Source organism: Chionomys nivalis, chromosome 10 (assembly GCF_950005125.1).
Source record: "Chionomys nivalis chromosome 10, mChiNiv1.1, whole genome shotgun sequence".
NCBI lineage: Eukaryota > Metazoa > Chordata > Mammalia > Rodentia > Cricetidae > Chionomys > Chionomys nivalis.
Window position 1 is genome coordinate 14,416,586 of NC_080095.1, and position 26,501 is coordinate 14,443,086.

Sequence of the window (26,501 nt, forward strand, 5' to 3'; positions counted from 1 at the left end):
GTGTGTGTGCATACAAGCACGCACACACATTTCAGATCTGGAACTGGAGTTAAAGATGTTTGTGAGCTACTGTGTAGACACTAGGAACTCTGCAAAAGCATTAACCACTTTTTTTAAAAAAAAGATTTATTTATTATATATACTGTATTCTACACCAGATCTTGTTACAGATGGTGTGAGCCACCATGTGGTTGCTGGGAATTGAACTCAGGACCTTCGGAAGAACAGGCAGTGCTCCTAACCTCTGAACCATCTCTCCAGCCCGCATTAACCACTTTTAACAGCTGAGCCATCTTTCCAGCTCCTTGGTGGTGTCATTTGAGGCACATTTTCTTTTTTCATTCTGATGGTGTCCAGCTTATTTTATGCCTTATCTTGTTAGTCACTGATTCTTAGGGGTCTGGGGAGACAGCTCAATGGGTAAAGTGCTTGCTGTATAAGGTCCTGACTTAGGGTCCCCAGTTGAGCATATAAAAGGCTGAGCATGGTGATGTGAACCTGCCACCCAGGCACTGAAGAAATAGAGACAGGTAGAATCTAGGGCCTCAGTGGACAGCCGGACTAGCCAAAGTGGGAAGCTCCAGGCTTAGTGAGAGGCACATTATCAAAAAGATAAGGAGCTGAGTGTTAGAGGACTTGCCCTGTGTCTATCTCTGGCCTTCACAGGTGTTATCACCGGTGTGAATGTGCAGGCTCACACCCCAAACTATGATTATATCTTCTGCTGTCTGGGGTTGGCCATCTGGCTTGCTTGTTGTGTTTGAGGTTGTTCCTTGTAAGAGTCTGAGTCCAGCTTCCATTTTATGTGTGCATATCCAGTGTTTCTGTGGAAAACCAGTTGGCATCCTCCTTGTGGAGAATCATTTCCAGGCCCTCTGTTCTGTTCTGCTTGGCTGTATGGATCTTGTTTATTAGGTTTGTGGTGAATTTGATATTGGGAGGTGTATATACCTTTTAGAATTCTTTCTTGGAAGTGCTGTGTTGATTAGTCTGAGTCGCTATGTTGCTTGTTTCCCTCCCCTTTCCTTCCTTCCTTCTTTTTTTGAGACAGAGTCTGTCATTTTTCCTTAGTTGTTCTATAAATTTATACTTATAAGTCTATAAAGACTCAGTAGTCAAAGTAGGGGTGGAGGAATGACCAGTTGACCTCCTCTCCGCACTCCTAGACCAAAAGGGATGAAGCCATTGAATCTCCAAGTCCCTCCTCACTCCTTCTTGTACCTTTCTATCCATATCCTGGTTCCTCCATGTTCTCTATGACCAATTTTGTCAGCTAGTCGCTGGCTCTGCCCACGATTCAATGTTAACTTTATCAATACAATCTTGGGTTGTCACAGTGTGATCAAATATCCTGCAGTAAGAGTCTTGTGTATCACAGTTCACAATCCCCCCTGCCTCACCCAGTGCTGGGCTTGTAAGGCCTATACCACCATATCCCTTGAATTTCAGTATGAATTTTAGAGTCTGTGTTCAGTTTCTGCCAGGAAATCAGCTGGGGTTTTGAGAGGATTATCTTAATCTGTAGATTGTTGTGGGGAGTATGGTTACTTGAATCGTCCTAAGTCTTCTGGGATTAACTTTTCATTGATTTGAGTTTTTAGAGTTTCAGATTTGGATTTATTTTGTTAATGGAAAAACTGCCCAGATTCTGGTTGGGGTTACATTGAATCTGTAGATCAAATTATAGGAGTTTGCTATGTTGATCTTAAAATGTAAACTTGTAAAGTTTCTTATTTTAGCAACCACTCAGGCTATGAGCAGACATTATTGGTCCTTGCTTGCCACCTTTATTCTTACTTATTCTCAAAACTTTGCTGCATTATTTTCATATGTTGCTGGGCTCCCCAAAACTGCTGAGGCTAGGTAGGCTTGACTCATTGCTGATCTCGGTGTAAAAGGGTCAGTGTTTTGCTTATAGGAATGATGTCATTAAGTATGTCATTTGTGGTTTTGTATCTACTACAGTGATCATATGGATTCTGTTTGTTTGTGGTGTGCTGGCAAGCCCTGGCCTGGAAGTGTAGGGCTTGAGAATAGGTCTAACCTTGAGCAGGGGACCCTAAAGACAACTATCTTAGCTACATTGTGGAATTTTCCAAACACTAGCCTGGGTGGCAGGCTCAAACTCAGTGTAGTCTTCTGTTACTGTGGGTTTCTGGGCCCAGAGTAGCTTTGCTGTGCCTCTCTCTGGTGTGCTACTACTGTATGCTGATAAGATGAGCTGATTATTGGCAGTTGGTCAGGTGTTGGCCACGCCCTGAAATGGGCTATTGTTATTGTTGGCTGTGAGTAGTGTGCTAGCCCTCAGTCCTTATCAAAGAATCAGAGAAACCAGTATTTAACATTTTGTGGATGAATTGGAAGTTGCCTACAGTGTCAGAGGAGGAATGGGATTAGGGTCCTGAAGATGCTAGTGGGACAGGTCTTGCCATCCACATGTCCTCTCCGTATCCTAGGGTATATCTTGTGTCTGGAGGGCCCTCTCTTCCTGGTGCCCACCTACAGGTCAGCAGCTCTCCCACAGATCTATACCACTGGACTTTTGGGATGCCTTTGCTCTGTGTTTGCACATGTAAGTGGAGATGCTGAGTCTCCTGTCTGCAGTGCAGTGCACATACAGACACAGGTCCTGGCTACAGTGCTTCTGCAGTCCCTACAAGGGCCTGGTGCCCTCAAAACCTCCTGTAGTGTGCCTGACTTTGCCAGTGCTCTTCCTCTTGCCGGTGTGCAGGGGACAGATCACTAGGCTGTTAGTCTGACCAAGCAGCTGGCTCTTGGAGGGAAGCCTGACCAAGGGTTGTTCAGGGCTGGATTAGGCTGAGAGGCCATTCTGGGAAGGATCAGGCAGATGGCTTGAGTCTTGTGCTCTTAGGACAAAGGTAGTGCTTGGCACATAGTGGTGGGAGTCTCATTCCTGCCAGTCACTCCAGGCCTCAAGGAATCTCGAGCAGAGGCATAGCCATGTGAATGTACTGCTCCAAAGTGAAATGTGGTGCATGAGGAACGGGCTTTTCTGTTTTGTGGGGTTTTTTGTTTGGTTTGGTTTGGTTTTTGGTTTTTCAAGACAGGGTTTCTCTGTGTAACAGTTCTAGCTGTCCTGGAACTAGCTCTTGTAGACCAGTCTGGCCTCAGACTCACAGAGATTCACCTGCTTCTGCCTCCCAAGTGCTGCGATTAAAGGTGTGTGCCACACTGCCTGGCTAAGAATACATTCTGTTTTGTATCAATATTATCGCCTTGCAACAATTCTTTTTAAAAAATATTTATTCATGTATTTTATGTATATGAGTGCTCTGCCTTCATGCACATCAGCACCCATTACAGATGGTTGTGAGCCACCTGATGTGGTTGTGGGAACTGAACTCAGGACCTCTGGAAGAGCAGTCAAGTGCTTTTAACTGCTGCACTATCTCTCCAGCCCCTTGGATTTTTTGTTCTGTTTTTGTTTTGTTTGTTTTTTTAAAGATTTATTTATATAGTGTTCTGCCTGCACACCAGAAGAGGGCACCAGCTCTCATTATAGATGGTTGTGAGCCACCATGTGGTTGTGGGAATTGAACTCAGGACATCTGGAAGAGCAGCCAGTCTCTTAACCTCTGAGCCGTTTCTCCAGCCTAACGAATAGGGTTTTATGACATGTGAAAAATTAGGAAACCAATATTTTGGTGTTCATAATGAAAATTGATTAGAATGTTCAAACTGAGTTAAAAAAAACTTAGGACAAAGGATATCTATCTCTATCTATCTATCTATCTATCTATCTATCTATCTATCTATCTATCTATCTATCTATCATTTTTGAATTACCAAATATTGAACCTAAGGCCTTGTGTGTTCTAAGCAAGTTCTCTACCACTGAGCTCCATCTCCAACCCTCATTTTACTTAAACAAACAAACAAACAAACTTATTTCATGTGCTTGCATGTATGTCTGTGTACCATATGGGTGCTGGAAATCAAATTTGGGTTGTATGGAAGAACAGCCAATATTCTTAGCAGCTAAGCCATCTCTCCAGCCTAGTTTTACTTTTTTTTTTTTTTTTTTTTTTTTTAATTCATGACAGGGTTTCTTTGTCTTGGCTGTCCTGGAACTTGCTTTGTAGACCAGGCTGGCCTCAAATTTATAGAGATCTACTTGCTTCTGCCTCCCGAGTGCTGAGATTAAAGGCATGCACCACCACTGTCCATCCTATTTTATTTTTTTAAGAGAGGGTCTCACCAAGTTTCTCTGGCTGGCTTTGAACTCATTGGATAGCCTAGGCTGGTTCTTTTTGTTCATTTGTTCAAGACAGGGTCTTTAGTGCTGACTGTCCTAGAAATCACTATGTAGACCAAGCTGGCTTCAAACTGACAGAGATCTGCTTGCCTCTGCTAAGATTAAAGGCATACACCATCATACCTGGCCCAGGCTGGTCTTGAAATTGTGATCCTCTTCCCTCAATCTCTCAAGTAGATCGTGTCTACACTAACAGGCTTTGCTCCAGTCTTAAATTGTAAAGTGCTCTTGTGATGCATGATTTTAAGTTGAGACTTGTGACTAGAGGTCATTCTGGATTCCATCCTAGGACGGCGCCACATCCACCACTTGGGGAGCCAACTGCAGCTGAACCAGCACTGCCTGGACACAGCCTTCAACTTCTTCAAGATGGCTGTAAGCAAGCATCTGACCCGAGGACGGAAAATGGCCCATGTGATTGCTGCCTGCCTCTACTTGGTTTGCCGAACTGAAGGCACACCTCATATCCTTTGTTATGGAAGCCCCTCTTGGTTCTTGGGTGATGATTCAAATGTTGATTTAGAAGTTGCAGGAGTTTGGCATTGCTGTTACCATCAATTCCTTTTTTTTTTTTTTTTTTTTTGATTTATTTATTTATTGTGTATACAGTGTTCTGTCTGTCTGTTTGCTTGCTGGCCAGAAGAGGGCACCAGATCTCAATACAGATGGTTGTGAGCCACCATGCAGTTGCTGGGAATTGAACTCAGGACCTCTGGAAGAGGAGTCTGTGCTCTTAACCTCTGAGCCATCTCTCCAGCCCCCCATCAATTCCTTTATTGGATGTCTGGTCCCAGCTGATGCAGGGCTCCCTCTCTAAGCTGCTGTCTTAGTTAGGTCTTAGTGTTTCTTTTTTTTTTTTTTTTTTAGATTTATTTATTTATTATGTATACAACATTCTGCCTCTATGTATGCCCACATGCCAGAAGAGGGCGCCAGATCTCATTACAGATGGTTGTGAGCCACCATGTGGTTGCTGGGAATTGAACTCAGGGCCTCTGGAAGAGCAGCCAGTGCTCTTAACCACTGAGCCATCTCTCCAGCCCCAGGTCTTAGTGTTTCTATTGCTGTGAAGAGACACCATGACCTAAAGGAAAACATTTAATTGGGGATGGCTTACAGGTTCAGCGGTTTAGTCCATTACCATCATGGCAGGAAGCTTGGTGGCAAATAGGCAGACATGGTGTTTGAAAGGTAGCTGGGAGTTCTATATCTGGAATAGTAGGCATCAGAGAGAGAGTGTGACCCTGGGCCTGCTTGAGTTTCTGAAGCCTCAAAGCTCACCCCCAGTGACATAGTTCCTCCAGCAAGGCCACACCTCCAGAAATGCCACTCCCTGAATCTATGGGGGCCATTTTCATTCAAGCTACCTCAGCTGCCATGGTGGGTGTAGTCAGGCTAAACTGTTAAGTCCTGCCACTTTTGGATGGCAGAGGACAGCTCATCACTCTCCCTCTCCCCCCTTTTACAACTTTGTTTCTTGAGGTTTCAGGTCTAATTCTCCTGTGCTCTTCCAGACACTCTAATTCCTGAGCTCTGTCAGCAGCACATATGTCAGGAATTCCATCTTTTGTCCTGCAGAGTCTTCTATCAAGTAACTCCAGCTTCCTCTAGTGTTTTCTACTATACATTGCTGTCATATATGTCCTGCTTATAGTGTCTTCTCACCATCATTCCAGGGACCTTGGTGTGCTGCTGTCCTTCCCTCTGGCTACCTCGCACCTTGAACTTGTTAGATCGCTTGGTTTCTATTTTGTTTACTCTGCCTGCCCCATCAGGCTTTTAAGTAATCTTTGCTTCCTGTTCATCCATCTACTTACTCTTTTGGTTAGAGATAATTCCTAGACTTTATCTTTTAACCCAGTCCTTTTATTTTTTGATGTGTGTGTGTGTGTGTGTGTGTGTGTCGGGGAGGTGTGGCACACGTGCTACAAGGCATATTGGGATGAAGTGAACCATTTGTAGAGTCAGTTCTTTTCCTCTACCGTGTAAGTCCAGGAATCAAATTCAAGTTGTCAGGTTTGGTGGCAAGTACCTTTCCCTACTGAGTTATCTCCTTGTCCTCTTCACTTGCGTTTTTGAGTCAGGATTGTTCACTGAAGTTACTTTCCTGTCATCTGTGCTTTGCTCTGCAGAGCAGCAGATGACCTTGGGAATAGAAGAGCAGTGGTGCCTGGCTTTCCTACTTCAGCTGGACAGCACAGCTGTCCTTGGCAGGAGGGAGAATCTATCAGACTATGAGCAGGTTGCTTGGGTCCCCAGAGCCATCAGAATTCTAGGCTGCACAAATGTACTTAGAAGCCCAGAACTTGAAGTGTCATGGTAGCTGCCTTGGCCAGTGACTGTGTCATCTTCAGGACCATCTCAAAGTATCAGTGCTATGCATAAAGTGGGGATCAGCATGGACAGTATGCACCAGTGATAGATAGGGAACAAGACAGCAGGTATTAGTATGTAGACAGTAGGTTTCTAGGTTGTTGGGCATCAATACTGTGTATATGGCAGACTCAATCTTGTTAGTAGGGAGTGGGGAGTTGCTCATCCTGCTTGCAGATGGAGTTCAGGCTTGCTTGCTGCATTCTCAGTGCCTTTGCCTGACGGAGCATCCTGAGAGCTCCTGCTCTGGAAGTGCCGTGGTTGGGCTGAGAAGAACCTTACTGAATGGCACTGTGCAGGGAACAGTCATTTAGAGCAAGAGGGCCCAGGAGATGTGAGAAGTGGACTATGGTGAGTGCTAGGCTAGTTTTTCTTCGTCATCTCTTGGGGTCCTGTAATGGCAGTATTAGTTGGGTTGTTTCCCACTGACCCATTCATCCGCTGTTATGAGCACAGATTTTTTTGTTAGATTGTACATAGAGGGGGCATTTCTCTTGTTGCTGTCTTTGGATATCTATAGAAACATTTCATATGTGAGGCTGTATAAACAAATTTCATAGCTGGGCCTGGAAATACAGGCTTGTAATCCCAGCTTCAGGAGGCTGAGGCAAGAGGATCTCAAGTTCAAGGTCAGCCTGAACTGAGCATGAGTTCAAGAATAGTCTGGGTGTCTTTTTTTTTTTTTTTTTTTTTTTTTTTTTTGGTTTTTTCGAGACAGGGTTTCTCTGTGGTTTTGGAGCCTGTCCTGGAACTAGCTCTTGTAGAACAGGCTGGTCTCGAACTCACAGAGATCCTCCTGCCTCTGCCTCCCAAGTGCTGGGATTAAAGGCGTGCGCCACCACCGCCTGGCTTAGTCTGGGTGTCTTAGTTAGGGTTTCTACTACTGTGACCAAACGCCATGACCAAAAAGCAAGTTGGGAGCTGGGCAATGGTGGCACACGCCTTTAATCCCAGCACTCGGGAGGCAGAAGCAGGCAGACCTCTGTGAGTTTGAGGCCAGCCTGTCTAAAGAGCAAGTTTCAAGGCAGCTAGGGCTATTACACAGAGAAACCCTGTCTCGAAAAACCACTGGGGGCAGGAGGGCGAGTTGGGGAGGAAAGGGTTTATTTGGCTCACACTTCCACATCACTATTCATCACTGAAGGAAGTCAGGACAGGAACTCAGCAGGGCAGGATTCTAGAGGCAGGAGCTGATGCGGAGGCCATGGAGGGGTGCTGCTTACTGGCTTGCTCCCCATGACTTGCTTAGCCTAGTCTGTGTGCCATCTGAGTTTGGGCTCATCTGAGATCTGTTCTTAGTGCTGATTACTCTCATACTCACATCAGAGTCCCACTGGCGATGCTTGGTAGGTACTCACTGCCTTGCTGTAACATCTGTGTCTGTCCTCTAGGAGTTGCCCTGCTGACTCCCAGAATGGTGATTTGGAAGTCCCCAGTCTGTGCCTAAGGAATAGAGCTAAGGTGTGGTCGTCCATTTCTATGCTGTTTGAACAGAAGATATTGTACAGTAGACATCTGAAGCCCCTGTTTCTGGTTTCCCTGACCCTTTTCCCCACTCCCTCTTGTAACTTTCTGTCCTTAAAGTAGATTCCCAGAGGTCTCCCTCAAGGACTGGTTAGTTCCATCAGGGCCTTTTCCTCCCTGGTCAGATGATGAGCTTGGATCTGACAAATGAGGACCAGCTCTCTGGGTATATAACCCTGGTAGCCTCCATGCAAACACTCCTTAACTCTGGCTGCAGACATGCTCCTTGACCTCAGCGACCTGCTCCAGGTAGATCACTTTCCTTAAGTCTTTCTGCCCTGAGGGCTTTGCAGGGTCACAGCCTCTGTTTCCTACACCTGCTGCCTGTGGTTATAGGCAGCCTTTGTGCCTGGTGAAGCTTGTGTTGCCAGAGCTTGGGGCCTCAGTAGGAGAAGGCAGCTCACAGTCACAGTATTATCCAGGGCCTGGTGGCTCAGACTTAGAATCACTTGAGAGCCCCTTGTGAAACTCAGTCTAAGGCAAAGAAAGTTCTTTTCTTAAAGGGAATATTGGATCCCATTACATGTATTTCAAACTCTGCAAAACCTTCGTAAGTAGCCGGGCGGTGTTGGTGCACGTCTTTAATCCCAGCATTCGGCAGGTGGATCTCTGTGAGTTCGAGGCCAGCCTGGTCTACATTCCAGGACAGGCTCCAAAGCTACCGAGAAACCCTGTCTCAAAGCCAAAAAAAAAACAAAAACAAAAAAACAACCTTCGTAAGTACAGTCTATTTAGGGTCATTAGCTTTCTAGATTCAGATAAAGTGTTTTTTGTTGCATTGCTTGTTTCTGTTTGTGGTTTTTTTTTGTTTGTTTGTTTTTTGGTTTTTCGAGACAGGGTTTCTCTGTGGCTTTGGAGCCTGTCCTGGAACTAGCTCTTGTAGACCAGGCTGGTCTCGAACTCACAGAGATTCACCTGCCTCTGCCTCTCAAGTGCTGGGATTAAAGGCGTGCGCCACCACCGCCCGGCCTTCTGTTTGTTTTTTAAGAGTAGGTCTCATGTAGCCCTAGCAAGCCTGGAACTCAAAGATCTGCCTGCCTCTGCAGTGCTAGGATTAAAGTCATGTGGCACAATGGTCAGTGCACTGTTCACTTCTAAGTAACTGAACATTATGAGAAGATGCACCTAGGCACCTTCAAAGGCAATGAAGGAAAAAGGGACATGGAGAATTGCCCCATTGATGGCACTGTGGGCGGCAGTTGGCTAAAAACTAACTGAAGTCTCCAGATCGCTCCCTGAGGTCCACAGTGACACTACAGACCAGGAAGTAGAATGAATGACCACAAGTTCACCCGGAATGGAAACCCTGATCTGGATGCCCCCAGGGGTCCTAAGAGCCCATAGACCAGGGTACTGCTCCTGGTTGCTAATCCCTCAGTACCTCTGACTAACAGTTCAGTCAGATGGTGCCTTGTATTTTTGTCCTCCCAGCTGTCTTTATAAATAGCATCTCTCAGCAGTTATTACTGAAATTTTTTTTTTTGGTCAAGCTAAAAATAACCTTTTGGAATTGTGATAATCCATTGACTCCACCTTTGAATGCATTGTGCTCAGTTCAGAGCATGGCCACATGACTGTTTCCACCCTCCCAGAAAAGATGGGGGTCAGGGCCAGGCAGCACCAGAAGTAGCTTGGACACCTCTTAGAGGAAAACAGGTGCACCAGTCATCTTTGGCTTCACAGCTTTGGAAACGGGAAAACAGCCCAGACTGTCAGGCTAGGAGGTGGCATGCCACCAGGAAAGGCTGAGGTCGGGCCAGCTGTATAGTCTGGGTGGCACAGACTACTCTTCTTGGTAGGGCCATGCTGGTTAAATGGAGTGTGAGGGGCCTGCACGGGAGACCATACACGGCTATTCTTACCCCGGAGCTTCCACAGTATGTTCTTTTGTTCCTCCAAGACATCCCTGGGGCCAGGCCTCATCTGACCTTAAGACAAGACACTTTTGCTTGTCTCTGGGTAGGGCTCATGCCTATGTCAGTAAAGGCCTCTGGTGAAATTGACTGTGAAGAGAGGAGTCAGCGTAGAACTGGCAGAGACCCTGAATTTAAAGCCTCACTTTTTCCTGATTCACATACATACCAAAGGCAGATAGCCACAATAGGAGAATGAATTGTCAATGTGATGACGTCTAACAGTACCTACCAAATTTAGTATGCCTAGAAGCCAGGTGTAGTGGTACACACTTGTAGTCCCAGATGCTTAAAAACTATCTCTAGAAAGTTCTTTAGGAGATTTTTTTCTTTTAGATTTATTTGTATGAGCATTTGCCTACATGTATGTGTGTGGACCACCTGTGTCCCTGGTACCCGCAGAGGCCAGAAGAGGGTGTTGGATCCTCTGGAACTGGAGTTAGAGATAGTTGTGAGCCACCATGTGGGTGCTGGAAACCAAACCCAAGGCCTCTACACGGGAAGCAAGTGCTCTATATCACCAAGCCATCTCTTGGAAAGTGTGAAAACTTTGAATTTACACTTGAAGTCTATTCAGTCTCTTTCTTTTTTTTTTTTTTTAGGGTTTTTCGAGACAGAGTTTCTCTGTGGCTTTGGAGCCTATCCTGGAACTAGCTCTGTAGACCAGGCTGGTCTCGAACTCACAGAGATCCGCCTGCCTCTGCCTCCCAAGTGCTGGGATTAAAGGCGTGCGCCACCATCACCCGGCTATTCAGTCTCTTTCTGTAGCATTCATGTTTCATCATCAAACATATCCATCTGGAACCCAAGGTTAAAATAGTGAAGGAGTTTGAGGTGGGTAGATGGAAGTCGGGGCCAGCTTTGGCCACAACACTAGAGTGGGGACCTGGATGTCCGTGGGAACCTGAGAGGATGCTTCAGGAACAGAGTACTGCTATGGGAGCACACTTATTTGCATACCCGAACACAAACTATATATTATATGACCTATGCATACCATATATGAATACCCTCATAGGCCATGTAGTCATGCATACCATAGTTTTCTAGATGACCCTTGAAACTGCAGGAAGGTAGAATTACTTCAGAAAGTGTTTCCTGAGCCACCAGTCCTCATGAAGACCTCAGGAAGATACCTGTATCCAGCCAGGGTGGAAGGTGACCAGCCCACTGCTGATTGGCTATGGAGGCTGACCCTGGCCTTCTCAATTGGGTTGACGCAACTAAGTTAACAAGTCGCAAACTCTCTCCCCCAGTACTGCATGTAATGAAGACCCCATTGTGTATCATCCCTTAGACTTTGTCTTTTGACATATGTCAACATCTGGGGGTATCCTCTTCATGCCAGGAAAAGGGGCTTAGCAGAGGGCCCACAGGCAAGGCTCTATTAGGTGAAGGAGTTTGTTCAGGAAGCCAGAGGCAGAAGGCTAGACCAGTCATATCTATAAGGCATGGCCTGGCATGAGTGCAGTGGGGCTTTCAGGGAGCCGAGGATGGGAGGAGACTCTAGGGTTGGGTAGGCCTGAGTATCCCAGGCTAGTCCATGCAGTGCTGCGCTGATGTACTGAAGTGCACATTAGGGGTCTGTACACTGGCTAAACCTTTGCTCTCTTGACAACTGATAGCGTTCCAGCCACTCCAGCCTTTGGTACAGCCTTTTCAGAATGGAATTATTCCCACTGTTTACTTCCTCTGGCAAAGAAGAGCAGGTGGTCAATAGGCCACATGGCAGATAAGGACTTGAGGTGAGGGTAGTGGAGGAAATATTTGAAATTCCAGCAAGGATACTGAGATCTCTGGGACTGTAAAGTAAGAGGAAGAGTAGCTATTGTGTTGTGTACCAGTCTTGTGTTGGTTCAGAACTAAGCATAACTCTATACTGTGTTACCTACCATACTCTAGCAGGTATCCTCAAAGAACTTTTCTAAGCAGCCATTGACAAGATTAAGGGCAGCCAAATAGGAAGAAAGCTGGCGCTCCTGATGTGGAAACCAGCAGAGAGGCATGGAATGGATTTTCCATAGTCCACAAGGGGCTGTGCAATGGGTTCTTTGAAGACACTTTAAGAAAACAGCAGCTGATCAGGGTGTGGTGGTGCTGGCCTTTACCCAGCACTCAGGAAGCGGAGGCAGGTGGTTCTCTGAGTTCCAGGTCAGCCTGGTCTACAGAGCAAGTTCCAGGACAGCCAGGGCTACACAGAGAAACCGTTTGAAAATAAGAACAAGAACCAAAACAAAAAACAAAACAACAAAAACCCCACACACAAATTGTTAAAAAAGAAAAAAAGCAAATGTTTTCTTGAATACCAGTGCATTCCTAGCTGTGTTCTTTTTGCACAGGTGAATGTGTACGTGCTGGGGAAGACGTTCCTGCTCTTGGCGAGGGAGCTCTGCATCAACGCACCGGCTATAGGTAGGCTGAGCTCAGACAATACCACCTCTGGAAACTAACATGCTAAGGTGCTCAGAGTAGAGGGTTGTCAGGACAAAGTACAGAACCCCAAAGCTAAGAAATTTCTCCTAAAGTTTGTGGGAAATACAGGCAATAGGGTTTTATTTCTGGTGCAGACTCAAAGCTTCCCATCAATGCCTATCAGATGTGGCTCAGGACCAAAGGGAATAGTATAACACTTCACATTGAGAACCTAGTGGATATCTTGAGAAAGGCAGGGGCCTCCTAACAATTGAGGGAAGAAGTTCCAGGAGCAGGTACCCTCTAGCCATGGCTCTTCTCATATGCAAGGATGGGGTTTTCATGGTTTCTTAAGTATCAACCCACAGTAAAGAGGTACTACTGGGAGTTAGAGCCAGAGGGTCTGGGAGGGTAGATTTGAGGCCCAGCAGGGCCAGGGTTCTGATGTTAGGCACACTAGTCTACGACACATACTCTGTCCCTAGATAACATTGCCCTGCTAGTGGGCCTTTGAAGGTCAGGTGCTTTTTCAGGGCAAAGCAACTATAAGGGAGGCCTGGACCTTGGCCTAGGGATCCTTCTTACCCACATAGCACCCCACAGCAGACAGCCCAGCACACAGCCTAATCCTTAAGTCTGACCTCTGCAGTAGAACCTTGAGATACTTTAACAAACACAACCACCCAGACATGTGGTCTTCTGCAGAATTCTAGAGACAGCCCTTGAGAGGAAGACAGCTGAGATGCCACACAGGCATAGATGGGCTCTCCTAAGATAGGGTTTGATTTTAACAGCTCTGCACTTCAGACAGGATGAGAAAGAGAATGCCCCAGTTAATATTTCCTACAGTCACTTATTTACATGTGGCTCTTGTTCCGTGAAACCTTTATTATGAAAATTCACTTAAATAGGATGGAACTATTTTAAGTGACTTTTCAGCAACTTGTGGCTTGAATAGAAGGCCTTAAAGTAAGCCGGAGCCGCTTAGAATCCAAAAGAGTGGGAGGAGAATCCAAGGGTCCTGAAGCTTGGGTGCCACTGGGCAGGGACCTGGGACTACCTTGGACCCGCGTCTGTCCTCCATCTGTGGAATATCATCTCAGGGTCAGGGGACATGTATAATTCTGTTCCTAAGATCAGTTCCTAAGGATCTGTAAAGAGAAGTCATCTGTTTCAGACTCGGGCTGATATGGTAAGCCAAACCTTTAATGGTATCAGTAAGGCGGTAGGCAGTGTCCTGCACCTCCACTGCACTTACTAGGTAGACTCCATGGAGGAAGAGCCTAATGGCAAGTCCACCCCAACCCCTACACCTCAGGCATAGAAGATGAGCTCTGGAATCTGTCCACCCTGGACTCCAGTCCCATTGGTACTGTCCGAGGAGCACTGGAACTGGAAGGCTACCTTTCCACACTGTACTTCTGTCATTCCTTCCTGCCCAAAGTAGCTGAGCTCACTGCCATCCAGGACAGCACTGGCAGTATAGAAGGTGTCCTGCTCCACCTGGACTGGATGCTCAAACCAGACTGGGAATGTGTTGCTGGATCCATCTGAAACAAACTTGGTGAGATTCTGAGCTAGGACCATCCCTAGCCGTTTGAGTTCAATCTTCACACTGTACTCAGCCTTCCCAGAACTGGACCCATATAAGCCCAGTCCGGCAATGAACACCCTTCTGTCCACTGCAAAATGGATGCTGTCACAGCGCCCACGATATCTCCACTGGTTGCTTCGGTAGGCAGAAGACTGGAAGCGGTGACACCTCTGTGGAGCAAGGCCCTTCCTTTTGGTCAGGGGAAAGTCGAGGATTGGCTTGTTGGCAGCTGTGTACCAAAGGAAGATATTGTGGGTCTCCTCTAAAGTCAGGATATCTGACTGGGCAGCACCGTTGGCAAACTCCTCTAGAGTCATAGTTGGAATTCGGACTAGATAGAGGGCTCTTCCCAAAACATGCCTCTTATTGTGAGGGGTGACCGGGAGGCCCTGTCTCTTGCACTCTGCCTCAGCCCAGTTCAGGACCGCCTCGAAGACCACAGCCTCTTTGGTGTTGAGGGCCTCCCTGGTCACAATGATCTCCAGGGTCTGCCGGTCAATTTCACAGAAGCCTTCAGACTTCAAAGCCATCTCAGCCTGTGCATCAATGACTTCCCAGCAGCGCTGAGTCAGTTCAGGCTCCTCAAACAGTCGGCTCTGGGATAGCAGGACACAGGCATTTTTAGCTTCCAGGCTTGTCTCCAGAAAGTTGACACAGGCCTTGGCTAATGCAGGTACGATGTACTTCTTAGCAGCATACAGAGTGGCGAGCACTGTGTCCGCCTCCAGATCAATCTCATCGCTGTACATGTACCTGGGTAAGGCAGGGACTCTTCTGGGGAGCTGCAAGGGCTGGCCTCAGAGAGGAACTCATGGGCTCCCATGCACAACCTCTTGGGTTGTAGGAAACATGTAGGGGACAACTGGAAGGTAACCACCCCATCCTTCCAGCCCCAGAGGAGAGCACTTACTTTAACAAGACCAGGAAAGCGGCAGGCTCGACGTCAGGAATGTGGATTTCTGATTTGACTTCCGCAAGGTCCCCATAGAACATGGCATAGAAGACAGAGCTGCCGACAGCCAAGACGTACTGTGAATAAAAGAAAGTCACTTGAGCTACAGGGTTGGGGCTATTGCGTCTAGCCAGACCCCGCCAGGGGACAGGGCTGCGCCCCTACCCACCTTGTGGGCGGGCACGCGCCTGGCTGCCCCTAAGGCCCCCACGATGAAGTGGACGTCAGCCATCAGCTCGTTGTTGAACATGAGCGCATTCCTGTAAAGGGGAGAGGCACACGGGCTGGAACAGCGCGCGCCCGGGCTCCGGAGCTCCAGAGCCCGGGGGCGGGCGGCAGCTCACCTCTCGCGCAGCGTCGGGTGGAAGGACTGCCAGTTGGGGCTCTCGGGATTGTTGTTGTCTGGCGCGGGCGGCGCGGGCAAGGGCGGCAGTGGGGCGGGCGCCAGGCGGGGCGGGCAGCAAAGGCTGACCTTTCTGCCCACGGCCGCGCCCGCCGCGTTGCTGTTGGCGATGTCGGTGGCAGTAGCTGCAGAGGCGCCGGCGGGCGGGTACAGTTCTGAGGCCATCTTCGTTCCAGCCGGGGCCACCTCCACACTGGTCGGTGCTGCGCTGCGCGCCTTCGCACCGCGCCGGGGCCTGGGCAGTGGCTCTGCGAGCACCAGCAGGGAGGTTAGGCACTGTGCTACCCGCCCATGCAGGCAGGCCAGCGGCAGCAGCATGGGGCCACGCCGGCCCTGCCTGCCGCCCACCCTCCCGCACCCCTCACCCCGCACCGAGCCCGCGGCCCGGCCGCAGGGGGCGCCGTCCCGCCCCTACCCTGTGCGGCGCTGGCGTCACTCGTCACTGTGCGTCATGACGCAGCTCACGCCGAGGCCCCTCCTCCGGTAGAGTGCCGAAGCCCCGCCCGGTGCACAGGTTTGCGCTATAGTTCACAGCAGCTCAACTTTAGTAAAGGAACCTGACACAGCTAGCTTTCCTCATGGAAGAAATGAGTCTCCGAAACAAGGCTTGATCTCCTTTTTTGTCTTGCTTCTTTAGCGGAACATAAAATCAAAGACAATACATATTGTATGTAGTGTGTCAGAATTTTTTTTTTAAATCAGGACTTTATATGGCCCAGGGTGGCCTCAAACTCCCTTTGTAGGTCCTCCTTTATAAGTTGATTATTTTACTGTGCTGCATTTTGTTTGCCAGTTCATCCAACTGATGGGTGAACACCCAAGTGGGTTACATTGCCCAACTATTGTTGGGCAATTATCCTTTACAGATCCTCATTGTAATTCTTTGTGTCTTTACCTAGAAATGAGATGGTTGAAACAAATGGTCATCCTTCATTTGCCTTTTAAAAATATTTTTATTTTATGTGTATAGATGTTTTGTTTGCATGAGTCTCTGTGCACCACATGTGTGTCCAGTATTTGCAAAGGCCAGAAGAGGGTATTGAATCCCCTGAAACTGGAGATAGAAATGGCCGTGAACTATGAGGTGTGGATACTGGGAACCAAACCCAGTCTTTTGTAAGAGCAATGAGCTCTCCTAACCATTGAGTCATAGTCAGTCCTTCAGAAGTTTTTTGTTGTGGTGGTTGATTTTGTTTTCTTGTTTTGTTTGATTCTTTTGAGACAAAGTTTCTTCTTCTTCTTTTTGTTTGTTTGTTTGTTTGCTTGTTCGCTTTGTTTTTGAGACAAAATTTCTCTGTAGCTTTAGAGCCTGTCCTGGAACTGCAGTCAGGTTGTCTAGACCTATTTATTATTTAGAGACAAGGTCTTGCTATGTTTCCCAGGCATGCTTCAACTGACCGTACTTGTACTGAAGCCTCTTTAGCAGCTTGGATTATAGGCATTTGGTGCCATGTACACTATCCTTTTTATTTAGGGAAGGTGCATGGAGGAGTGGGGGTCTAGAATGTTGAGACAGAATTTTACTCTGTAGATCAGGTTGGCCTGAAACTTAAAGAAATTCACCTGCCTCTGCTTTCTGGGTGGTGGGATTAAAGACCTGCACCACTACTCCAGGCCTGAGAACATTTTTAAAAATCAAGTCTATTCATTGCTTTATTCTCAAGGCCTGAAACATAACAATTATGTGTGTTGTGTACATACACAATATATGTAATAATTATATATATATATGTGTATATTAAAATTTCTCTCTTATAGTTGGGTACATGCTTTTAATCCCAGCACTCGGAAGGCAGAGGCAGACAGATCTTTAAGTTTAAGGCTAACCAGGTCTACAGAATGAGTTTCAGGACAACCCGTGTTACACAGAGAAACCCTGTCTCAAAAAACCCAAGACTGTTGAATTTTTACTAAAGATACCTGCTAGGATTCTCAACAGTTTAGCTAGCACAACCTAGGGACACTGGTACCCAACATAGCCAGGTGGTTACTGTGGAATGTGACTTTTATCTATCCAGTCCTAGGTTTCAGACTGCTTCCAGGCCTTCACTGCCCTCTTAACCTCTCCCTATCTCCTTCTGGTTTTTTGTTTGTTGGTTGGTTGGTTGGTCGGTTGTTTTTTTTTTTTTTTTTCTTTTTAAGAAATGGAGTCTCTACGTTGTTTAGGGTGACCTCAAATTCTTGAACCTAAGTGTCCTCCCCATCCATCTCCCAAGTTGCTTGGGTTACAGGTAAAGACACTGTACTCAGCTTTCTTCTCTGAGTCTTCGTGTGAGCTGGACTGGATCCTTGTATGTATGGTCTCATGGAGTCACTTGGTAAAGGTCAGTTTGCCTGGGAGGATGGGTTAGGTGTCAGTCAGTAGCTGAGGCCCTTTGCCTTCCTATTTGAAAGATGAGGTGAACTGACTGATTCTCTCCCTCCCAGTTTCTCTAAGACCTCTGTGAGCCTCCCTGGTCCTCCTCCATTATTATCTGCTAGCGTTCTCTAAGCTGCCTGCTTCTCAGCCCTGAGCATAAGTGGTTCTTCCTGGACAAGTCCCAGGATCTCCTCTGTCCCTAGGTCGTGTCTTTGCACTAATGGTATGGTAATAATGAAATGAATTCATCAAGTGACTTGGTTTTACTTGCTTGTCCCATTCATGGGCTCCATAAACTTTTGACTGAAACTTCAGTATCTAGCAGAGTGCCAGGCACTTAGGAGAAGAAACAACTGTGGACATGTGTGTACTTGTGTGCCCACTGTGTTCATTTTGCTAGGTACTGAGCTGACACAGCCACTCAGGAAATTCAGAAGGTGGTGTGTGTGTAAAGAGCCCACACCTGTCCTGCTTTTTGACCTCTTGTCACCCTCTGAGAGAAGGTGGAAGTTGTACCCCACCCCTATTGCCATACATGCCCAGATTTGTGCCCTGTGAAGCCAGCAGTTCTCCTCTGGCTGTAGTAAACACAGCTGCACAGCTAAGGTCAAAGAGGCTGTGCTTCAGGGAAGGGGACCTTAGAGAGCCTGTGTACATGGAGAAGTGAATAGAGTCACCCAGTTGCAGGGTGCTGCTTAGTGCTGTGTGTACATATCTGCATGCACACTAAGGTATTGTGTCTACTGTACAGACCCATGCTTGTACATTCCACGTTTTGCTCATCTACTGGAATTTGGGGAGAAAAACCATGAAGTATCCATGACAGCCCTGAGGCTTCTGCAGAGAATGAAGAGGGATTGGATGCACACAGGGCGGCGACCCTCTGGCCTCTGTGGAGCAGGTACAGTATTGGCCATATGCCTCTAGGATGACAGCTTAGTCTAGCACTTGGGTAGCATTTTCTCTCCTGATGCTTGATGAGTGCGTGCATGCATGTGTGTGGGAGGGTGCCAGCAGTCAAATTTAGGGTCTTATGCGTAGTAGGTAAGTTGAACCCTAGTCATCTATTTTGAGCCTTAAACAGTCAAGCCCATGAGTTATTGCTTATGGTTCTAGAGTCCACCTTACATAAGAGCTGTGTCCTTTGACCTGACCTTCATGGTTCTTACTCCTTAAGGACTCTGGCACTTTTTCCCTTGTTGGCTTCTGCAGGTTCTGAGATGAGAGACAGGACTTCAGAGGATGAAATGACAGTTGGTAGCTCTTGTTCCACTCTATGTTGTCCACTCATGGCACATTGTTGCCACTCTCAGCATGGTTAGTGAGATGACCTCTCGGCTGAGGCACTGAGTCTTTACTAGCCAGCAACATAGTTGTTCTGGCTGCACCTGTAAGATCTTCAGGTGCCGACTGTGACCTAGACCAAGAATCCCTTGCTCGGGAAGAGCTCCAGGCCAGCAGTGGCCTGCTCCTTCTGCAGCCTCCACCTTCCTACCTCTCTGCCATGCCAGGTACCACTTCTGCGCCCATTAGGGCAATGCTGCCTGAGCCTTCTCGTATCTGAGACTTGATTTCCACATTTACTCTAAAGATTCTTGGGCCCCGTGCTTACCATTACCATAATTCACACTTGTCAGATGGTGTCTTGCGTCTCGTGCCCCAGGCTTTTCCAGCTTTACTACATTCTCAGAATCCTCTACTCCCATCATAACCAGGGGTTTCACATACATTACCTCAAAGTTAATTTTCATGTTTTGAGGAGTTATAAGAAATTCTTGTATTTTCTGTTTTTCTTATGTTTTTCTTATTAAAAGTAGAATGTAGTACAACTTTAACCCAAATAAGAGTGGGACTCTTATTGCCATCGAGTGTCTGCATCACAGGTCTGTTTAGAGAAGGCAAACACCCTGTCCCCCTGTAGAGTGGGACTCTTATTGCCATCGAGTGTCTGTATCACAGGTCTGTTTAGAGAAGGCAAACACGTGTCCCACTCACAGTTGTTCACCTGTCACTATTCAGAGTTCAGGGTGAATTTTGTTTGCTTTCATGTGTGTGTGAGTTTTCTGGTGATCTTGTTTCTTTCCTAGCACTTTTGGTTGCAGCCAGAATGCATGACTTCCGGAGAACCGTCAAAGAAGTCATCAGTGTGGTCAAAGTGTGTGAGTCTACACTACGGAAGAGGTAGGCATTCTAGTTCACAGTGTGATGGCTACTGCGCCCATCTCTGTATCGGAGCTGCTACTGCCTGGGCTACTCTGCCCTTTGGAAGTACCCAGCCTCCCATCCTAATGTCTCCTGAGATTAGTAGGCTGTAATTAAAGAGGCTTCCTATCCCACTGATTAGAAGTGGACAGCAAAGCTGCTTTGGAAGCACTAGAGGCTTCCTCTTCCCATTTGGTTTGTTTCATTCTGGGCTTTGAGAGCCTGCGTGACTTCTTGCTAGAGTTAGTTAAACCTCACCATATCTGTCACTGTCATGGGCCACAGAATCTGTGCACAGCTTTCAACAGGTTGCTCCCAGCTCATGTGGATAACCTGAACAAGATGAACATTCCAAGGAATTGCTAGGAAGCTTGTCATTGCTGATATACGTATCAAGATGAACATGCCAAGGAATTGCTAAGAAGCTTGTCATTGCTGATAAACATATCAAGATGAACATGCCAAGGAATTGCTAGGAAGCTTGTCATTGCTGATATACATATCACAGATTTCAACGCTTGTTGACCATTTCTGCTGAGAGCATCTGCTGGAAGCAAATTGGAAAATCATTTTAAGTATTTTGCCTCTAATACCTTTAAAATTACTTTTTAAAAGTTATTACATTTATTTATTTGTGTGTATGTGTGCACATGCATGTACACATATGCCACTGCACAGAATGAGATCAGAGGACAATGTGGGAGAGGTGAGTTCTCTCCTTCTACTATGTGGTTCCTAGGGATTGAACTCAAGTCATCAGACTTGGCCGTAGCAATTTTATATGCTGAGCCAGGCTCACATATTTTTTTTTTCCTAAGACAGGTCTCTCTGTTTGTAATCCAGCTTACCTGGAACTCACAGAGATCCTTATGTCTCAGCTTCCCAACTGCTAAGATAAAGGCTTGTGCCACACCCAGCCTCTTTTTTTTTTTTTAATTAAAACATTTAAAAAATGTAGTGTATATGTGTGCATATTCATGTGGAGGTCAGAAGACAAACTGACAGAACTGTTTCTCCTCCTTCTGTGGGGGTGCCAGGGCTCAAATCTCATCATCAGACTCGGCAGCTGATATCTTAAGTGTTGATCCATCTTGTTAAGCTGATTTTATTTTATTAAAAATTGAATGACATCACCCTTAACTGGCTCTGGGAGAGATGGTCCTGCCTCTTGCTGGCCACTGTAACAGAAGAATTGTCCCCACCCCTCATGGGAGAGCTGGTCCTACACTTGTGAGAGATGGCCCCACTCCTCACCACGGTTGTGGGAGAGCTAGCCCTAATGGTGTGGACATAGAAAAGCTGACTTCGCCTTGCCTAAAGCAGTGGGAGAGGTCCCAGCAGCCCAGGCTAACCAAATCAACTAGCACCCAGACCTACAGCCAGGGCTTTGAGTTGGCTACCTCAACATCTACTCCGTCTATGACCTGCCAGAGTGTGTGAAGAGACTGGTCCTGTGTGACCATAGTTGCAAGATGTCCATGACTCGAGGCAACAGTAGGATATCAGAGCGGAATTTTGCAAGAGTCCAGTATTGATTGTGTACCAGGAGCCAGAGGCCCTAGTCAGACCAACAACTCATTGCAATGAACATTTGCAAGTAAAGCTGAGTGACAAAAGGGTTTGTGGTGTGACACACCACAGCTTCCAATGCCATCAAGATGAATGAAGAGGTCTGAAGAGTTGGGAAAGATGAAGGAACAAAGTGGGCTTTTTGTTTGTTTGATTTGGTTTTAATTAATTTTTAAAATTTTCTTTTGGGGGGATGCTATGAGGATGAGGGACAGATATGGAGGGACTGAGAAATGAGTGGGGTTGGAATGCATGATGTGAAATTTCCAAAGAATCAATAAAAAGTTATGTTAAAAAATTGTAAGTGAATGCCTTTTATCCCAGCACTTGGGAGGCAGAGGCAGGTATCTCTGAATTTGAGGACAGCATGGTATATATAGAGAGTTCCAGGACAGCAAGAGCTACACACAAATAAAAGTCCTGCCTCAAAAAATAAACAAACAAACAAAAAATGTAGCCAAGCATTTCTATAACTCCAGCTCTAGGTACCTCGAGGCAGAAGGATCAAGAGTTCAAGACATTCTCAGCTACATGACAATTCAAAGCCAGCCTGGGCTACATGAGACTCACTGTTTAAAAAAAAAAAAACCCAACAAACAAACACAAAAAAAGAAAGTAAACAAATGTTAGCCAACAGCATGTGCTCATACTCGGTACTTGGAGGTGAGGCCTGAAGATGGAGAGATCAAGATGGCACAGCAAGTCAAGGCATTGCCTTTGCTGCCAAAGCTGACATCCTGAGTTCAGTCCCCAGGACCCACACAGTAGGAGAGAACTGAGCCCACAAGTTGTCCCCTGACCTCCACTTGTGTGTTGTGGCATGTATACATGCTTGTATGCATGAGCACCCTCCCCACGTAAATGCACTAAACATTTTTAGTTTAAAGAAATGCAGAAAAGTTGGTAAGATTTAAACTGTGTTGGCTGTCCCAGAAGAGTCCTGTTCAGCTGTTGGGTGGGTAGTCCTTGGAGACTCTTTCACCAGAACCGGGGTGGGCACGTGGAAGTAGCGAGAGTGCCATGGGCTTTTCTCTGCTTTTCTGTCTTAGACTCACAGAATTTGAAGACACTCCAACCAGTCAGCTCACCATTGATGAGTTTATGAAGATTGACCTGGAAGAGGAATGTGACCCTCCTTCGTACACAGCTGGACAGAGGAAGCTGCGCATGAAGCAGGTGGCTCCATACCTCCCATTACACTTGAGCTTTTTAGGAAGATTTGCTCTCTAACATTCTCATATCTGTTGGACTCTCTGGGCTGCTAACTTGGTCTTCTTGGGCCTTGAGAACGAGTCTTAGGGATGCGCCATGTGTAGAGCCTCCAAGCACTGTCCATATTGGGGCTCATGATGAGCTTTTCATCTCTGGCCCATTGAGCTCATCCCCACAGCCAGTCTTCAAGTTTCTGGTTTATTCCTTGTCCTCTAAGGCAGCCACCACTGTAGCCAGACTTCCTTTCATTATTGCTGAGCTTGTGATTGTGCTCATACTAGGACTGCAGTCAACAGAGAGGGCAGAGGGTCAGAGCTGGGTTGCAGCTGAGTTTTGGGTAACTCAAGGATACATTCTGGGGAGCTGGAGAGATGGCTCAGAGGTTAAGAGCACTGACTGCTCTTCCAGAGGTCCTGAGTTCAATTCCCAGCAACCACATGATGGGTCACAACCATCTGTAATGAGATCTGGCGCCCTCTTCTGGTGTGTGGGAAGCAGAATGTTGTACACATAATAAATAAATAATTTTTTTTTTTTTAAAAAAAAGGATACATTCTGCACATTGGACAGTTGGCTTGGGTGGGATGTTGAGGTTCTATGTTTTTAGGTATTTAGAAAGCAGCCTTTCTAAATACTGCTTTCTAAATACCTAAATGGCTTTCTAAATACCTATATGCCTGTTTGAAAGGAGAGGGCAGGTCTACAGCTCCATTCTGACCATCCCACAGCCTTGTCAACAATGAGGCCTTGGGCTTTGACTCTTTACCAAAGACCCCTTTGTCTTTCAGCTGGAACAGGTCCTGTCGAAAAAGCTAGAAGAAGTCGAAGGTAACCAACCAGTTCTCACACATGTGCTTACTTTTTGGTAGAAAATCACTGTGCTTATTTTTTGCTCTTAACTTGTTACTCTAGGTGAAATATCCAGTTACCAGGATGCTATTGAAATTGAGCTAGAAAACAGCCGGCCAAAGGCAAAAGGGGCTCTTGCCAACTTGTCAAAGGATGGTGAGTCCTCCCTGCCATTAAGGGCCTTGAGGGCCCTAGACCAGCAGCCCTGACCTGCCCTACTCACTGGTACTTGACCCCACCCCAGTCTGCTTGTCATCCCTGCACTGAAGCACAGAATTGCAATCAAGTTACTGCCAGAACACTCTTCTCCATCTGTCCACAGCCCTGCATGTTGGGCACTGGGAGCCCTGCTGGCCGTTTGAGCTGTTTGTAAGGCCATGGCTCTTACTCATGTCCCTGTGCTGTCTGCCCCTGTTGAGCACATATCCCAGTGTGGACTTTTAGAACTGCTGTAACCGTTTGTGTTGCTAGATAGTTCTCTTCTGGGCTGTTCAGAATAAAGGTATATATGTCTGCTTCCTTCCTCGGGACGTAGTCTGGGGAAGCTACTCTGGGCATCCCTCTGATTGCTCGGCTGTGCTCTCTGCCCATCGTGCTGGCATTGTGCTAACATGTTGTGCCATGCCAGGCAAGTGTGATGTCCTTTGTGCTTCCCCTCAGTGTTTGCTTATGTCCCGTGTCCACATTAGTATCACCCAGCCACCCTTCTCAACCCCTGGTCTGCCTCACTTGTCAGCTTGGGGAACGCTGCTGAGCTTGTCTTTCTGTCCTGTCTGGGCTTTGCTCCTGTGTTAGCACCACACTGGTGCCTTCTGTGTGGCTGTTACAAGCAGTCTCTTTCCTCCCTGACTTCTGTGTGCAGTGTGAATTCTCTTGTCACTCATACTAGTTTTCAGTCATTTTGTCATTGGATTTTCCAAGTACTTGATTCTGTCATCTACACATAGTGATTTTACTGCTGTTCTCTACCAGCTCTCAATTTCTTTCTTGAGGCTGCCTGGTCCTGCAGCATCTAACTGATTTTGGTGACAGCAGTGTATCCTCACTCCAGCTCCCATGGACTAGTGTGCATGCACTGAGCAAGTTGTTCCCTTACCTGTCATGGTGAGTAAATGCCTACTCATTGCCATCAAGAGTTTTCCTAGCTCCCTGCACATGAGAGTTCCAGAGGATTACAGTGTCTGTGGAGACTACAGGAGTTCTTATAGTGGGTGAATGTCATCCAGTGTCCTGACTGTCACACCATTGGGTTTCCTGGTTCCTGGAAGGCAATACTGGGGCCTCAGTGGCCGCTGCACTCATTCCCATCCAAGGCTTTGGTCCTCTCTGCTTGCAGAGTTGTTTGCTGCTTTTGATTTCTCTGTGTAGTGATTTTCTTTATGATCTTTTCTTAACTTAGATAGTCTCATTTTCTAGCCGTCCTTTGCATGTACGTAGCCTGCTGCCTACTGTTTACTAGGTCACTTACTCCTGCCTGGCTTCGTCCTTCTCATTTTACTCCACTTTGCAGGTCACCTGCCTGACTTCTCTGTTCTGAGTCTGCTGACCGGGGCACTGCATTTGGGGCACTGAACTTCTGCGAGAATTGTCATGTTTGCAGTTTCTTAGCCTCAAGATAGTTCCTCTCTTCCACATGTGAGGGAGCTATGGAAATTCTGGGGGTGAGGTGTATTCTGACATGGTTACTAACTGCTGCTTGTATTGTGCAGTAATCAGGATGTATTGCTGGTATGTTCCTACTTGGTACTCCTTAGGCATGAAGTATCTGTAGACACTGCAGGGAGGCACCTTGTGTCATGGGCACAGAGGTGAGATGACATGTCCCACTTTCACTATTAATAGATCTTCTTCAGAGCTCTGGTCTTCCCTCACTGTGATTTCCCCCAATGGCTCTCTTATATACAGAGAAATGGCTGCTGCCTTGCTGTGATTCCTAAGACTTATCTTCTACCAGGGCACTTAGCCATCCTCAAGCCTAGAGGCCTGTCCCTTGGGGCACACATAGGCCTTTGTGTCACTAAGTCACTGCTTGTTCTCCTCTTTCACTTTATGTCTACCTGGAGAACTTCTCCAACACAGCAGAGACCGTGTTTGGTTGCTTGATTCAATCTGAGCATCCTTTTTCCTTTAGTGGTTTGAAGTAAGCATTTTTGGTAGCGTTTTCTTGGTTTTAGCTGTTTTTCCTCCTGTCTTTTGTGTAATTTTTTTATTACTTTTAATAAACTTTATCTGTTCCTTTCGCACACATCCTGGTTTTGGAGCACAGCAGAAAGCAACTGGACACGGGCAGGGTATTCTGGGTCAGATTGTACAGACTGGGGGCAGAGGTGTGACTTTCAGATCAAATATCAGAATGTATAATGCAAATGCTACAGACTGTGTTTGGTTCTAAAGTGCCTTTAGTTTTTGAGCTTTGCCTATGGACATGTGTGGTGTAGGGAGAAGCCTTTGTAAGGCAATCCCACCCTTCTCACCTACTCCAGGTTACCACTGGCTGCTTTCTGTCATTGAATTAGTCTTTTGTAAGTTTTTGTACATAACTCTTTTTTTATTGATTTTTTTTTTCCTGCTCCCTTCCCTGCCTCTCCCCTCCCCTTCAACCCTCTCCCAAGGTCCCCATGTTCCCAATTTACTCAGGAGTTTTGTCTTTTTCTACTACCCATGTAGATTAGATCTTAGGGTCCTCACTGTTGTGTAGGTTCTCTGGGATTGTGATTTGTGGGCTGATTTTCTTTGCTTTATGTTTAAAAACCACTAATGAGTGAGTACATGTGATAATTGTCTTTCTGTGTCTGGGTTACCTCACTCAAAGTGATGTTTTCTAGCTCCATCCATTTGCCTACAAAATTCAAGATGCCGTTAT

General features: G+C 46.6%; 2 protein-coding genes across 4 annotated transcripts in view; one reads left to right on the top strand and one right to left on the bottom strand.

The window, feature by feature from the left end:
• The window catches only part of Brf1 (BRF1 RNA polymerase III transcription initiation factor subunit), a 50,228-nt gene that overhangs the window by 8,903 nt on the left and 14,824 nt on the right, over positions 1-26,501 (top strand). For 2 of the 3 annotated variants that reach the window (XM_057782302.1, XM_057782303.1), the window contains exons 3-10: positions 4,566-4,739; positions 8,391-8,422; positions 12,426-12,498; positions 18,558-18,707; positions 19,894-19,987; positions 22,627-22,753; positions 23,578-23,617; positions 23,702-23,794. In XM_057782302.1, the coding sequence (XP_057638285.1) occupies positions 4,566-4,739; positions 8,391-8,422; positions 12,426-12,498; positions 18,558-18,707; positions 19,894-19,987; positions 22,627-22,753; positions 23,578-23,617; positions 23,702-23,794 (783 nt within the window). The remainder of the gene's footprint in view (positions 1-4,565; positions 4,740-8,390; positions 8,423-12,425; positions 12,499-18,557; positions 18,708-19,893; positions 19,988-22,626; positions 22,754-23,577; positions 23,618-23,701; positions 23,795-26,501) is intronic. The other variant, XM_057782304.1, reaches the window with a different exon arrangement.
• Btbd6 (BTB domain containing 6) lies at positions 12,414-15,926 on the bottom strand. The gene is made up of 4 exons (XM_057782305.1): positions 15,389-15,926; positions 15,214-15,304; positions 15,003-15,121; positions 12,414-14,845 (listed from the first exon to the last, which is right to left on the bottom strand). Exons 1-4 carry the CDS (start codon positions 15,763-15,765, stop codon positions 13,813-13,815), a joined length of 1,620 nt encoding a protein of 539 aa, XP_057638288.1. The 5' UTR covers positions 15,766-15,926; the 3' UTR covers positions 12,414-13,812.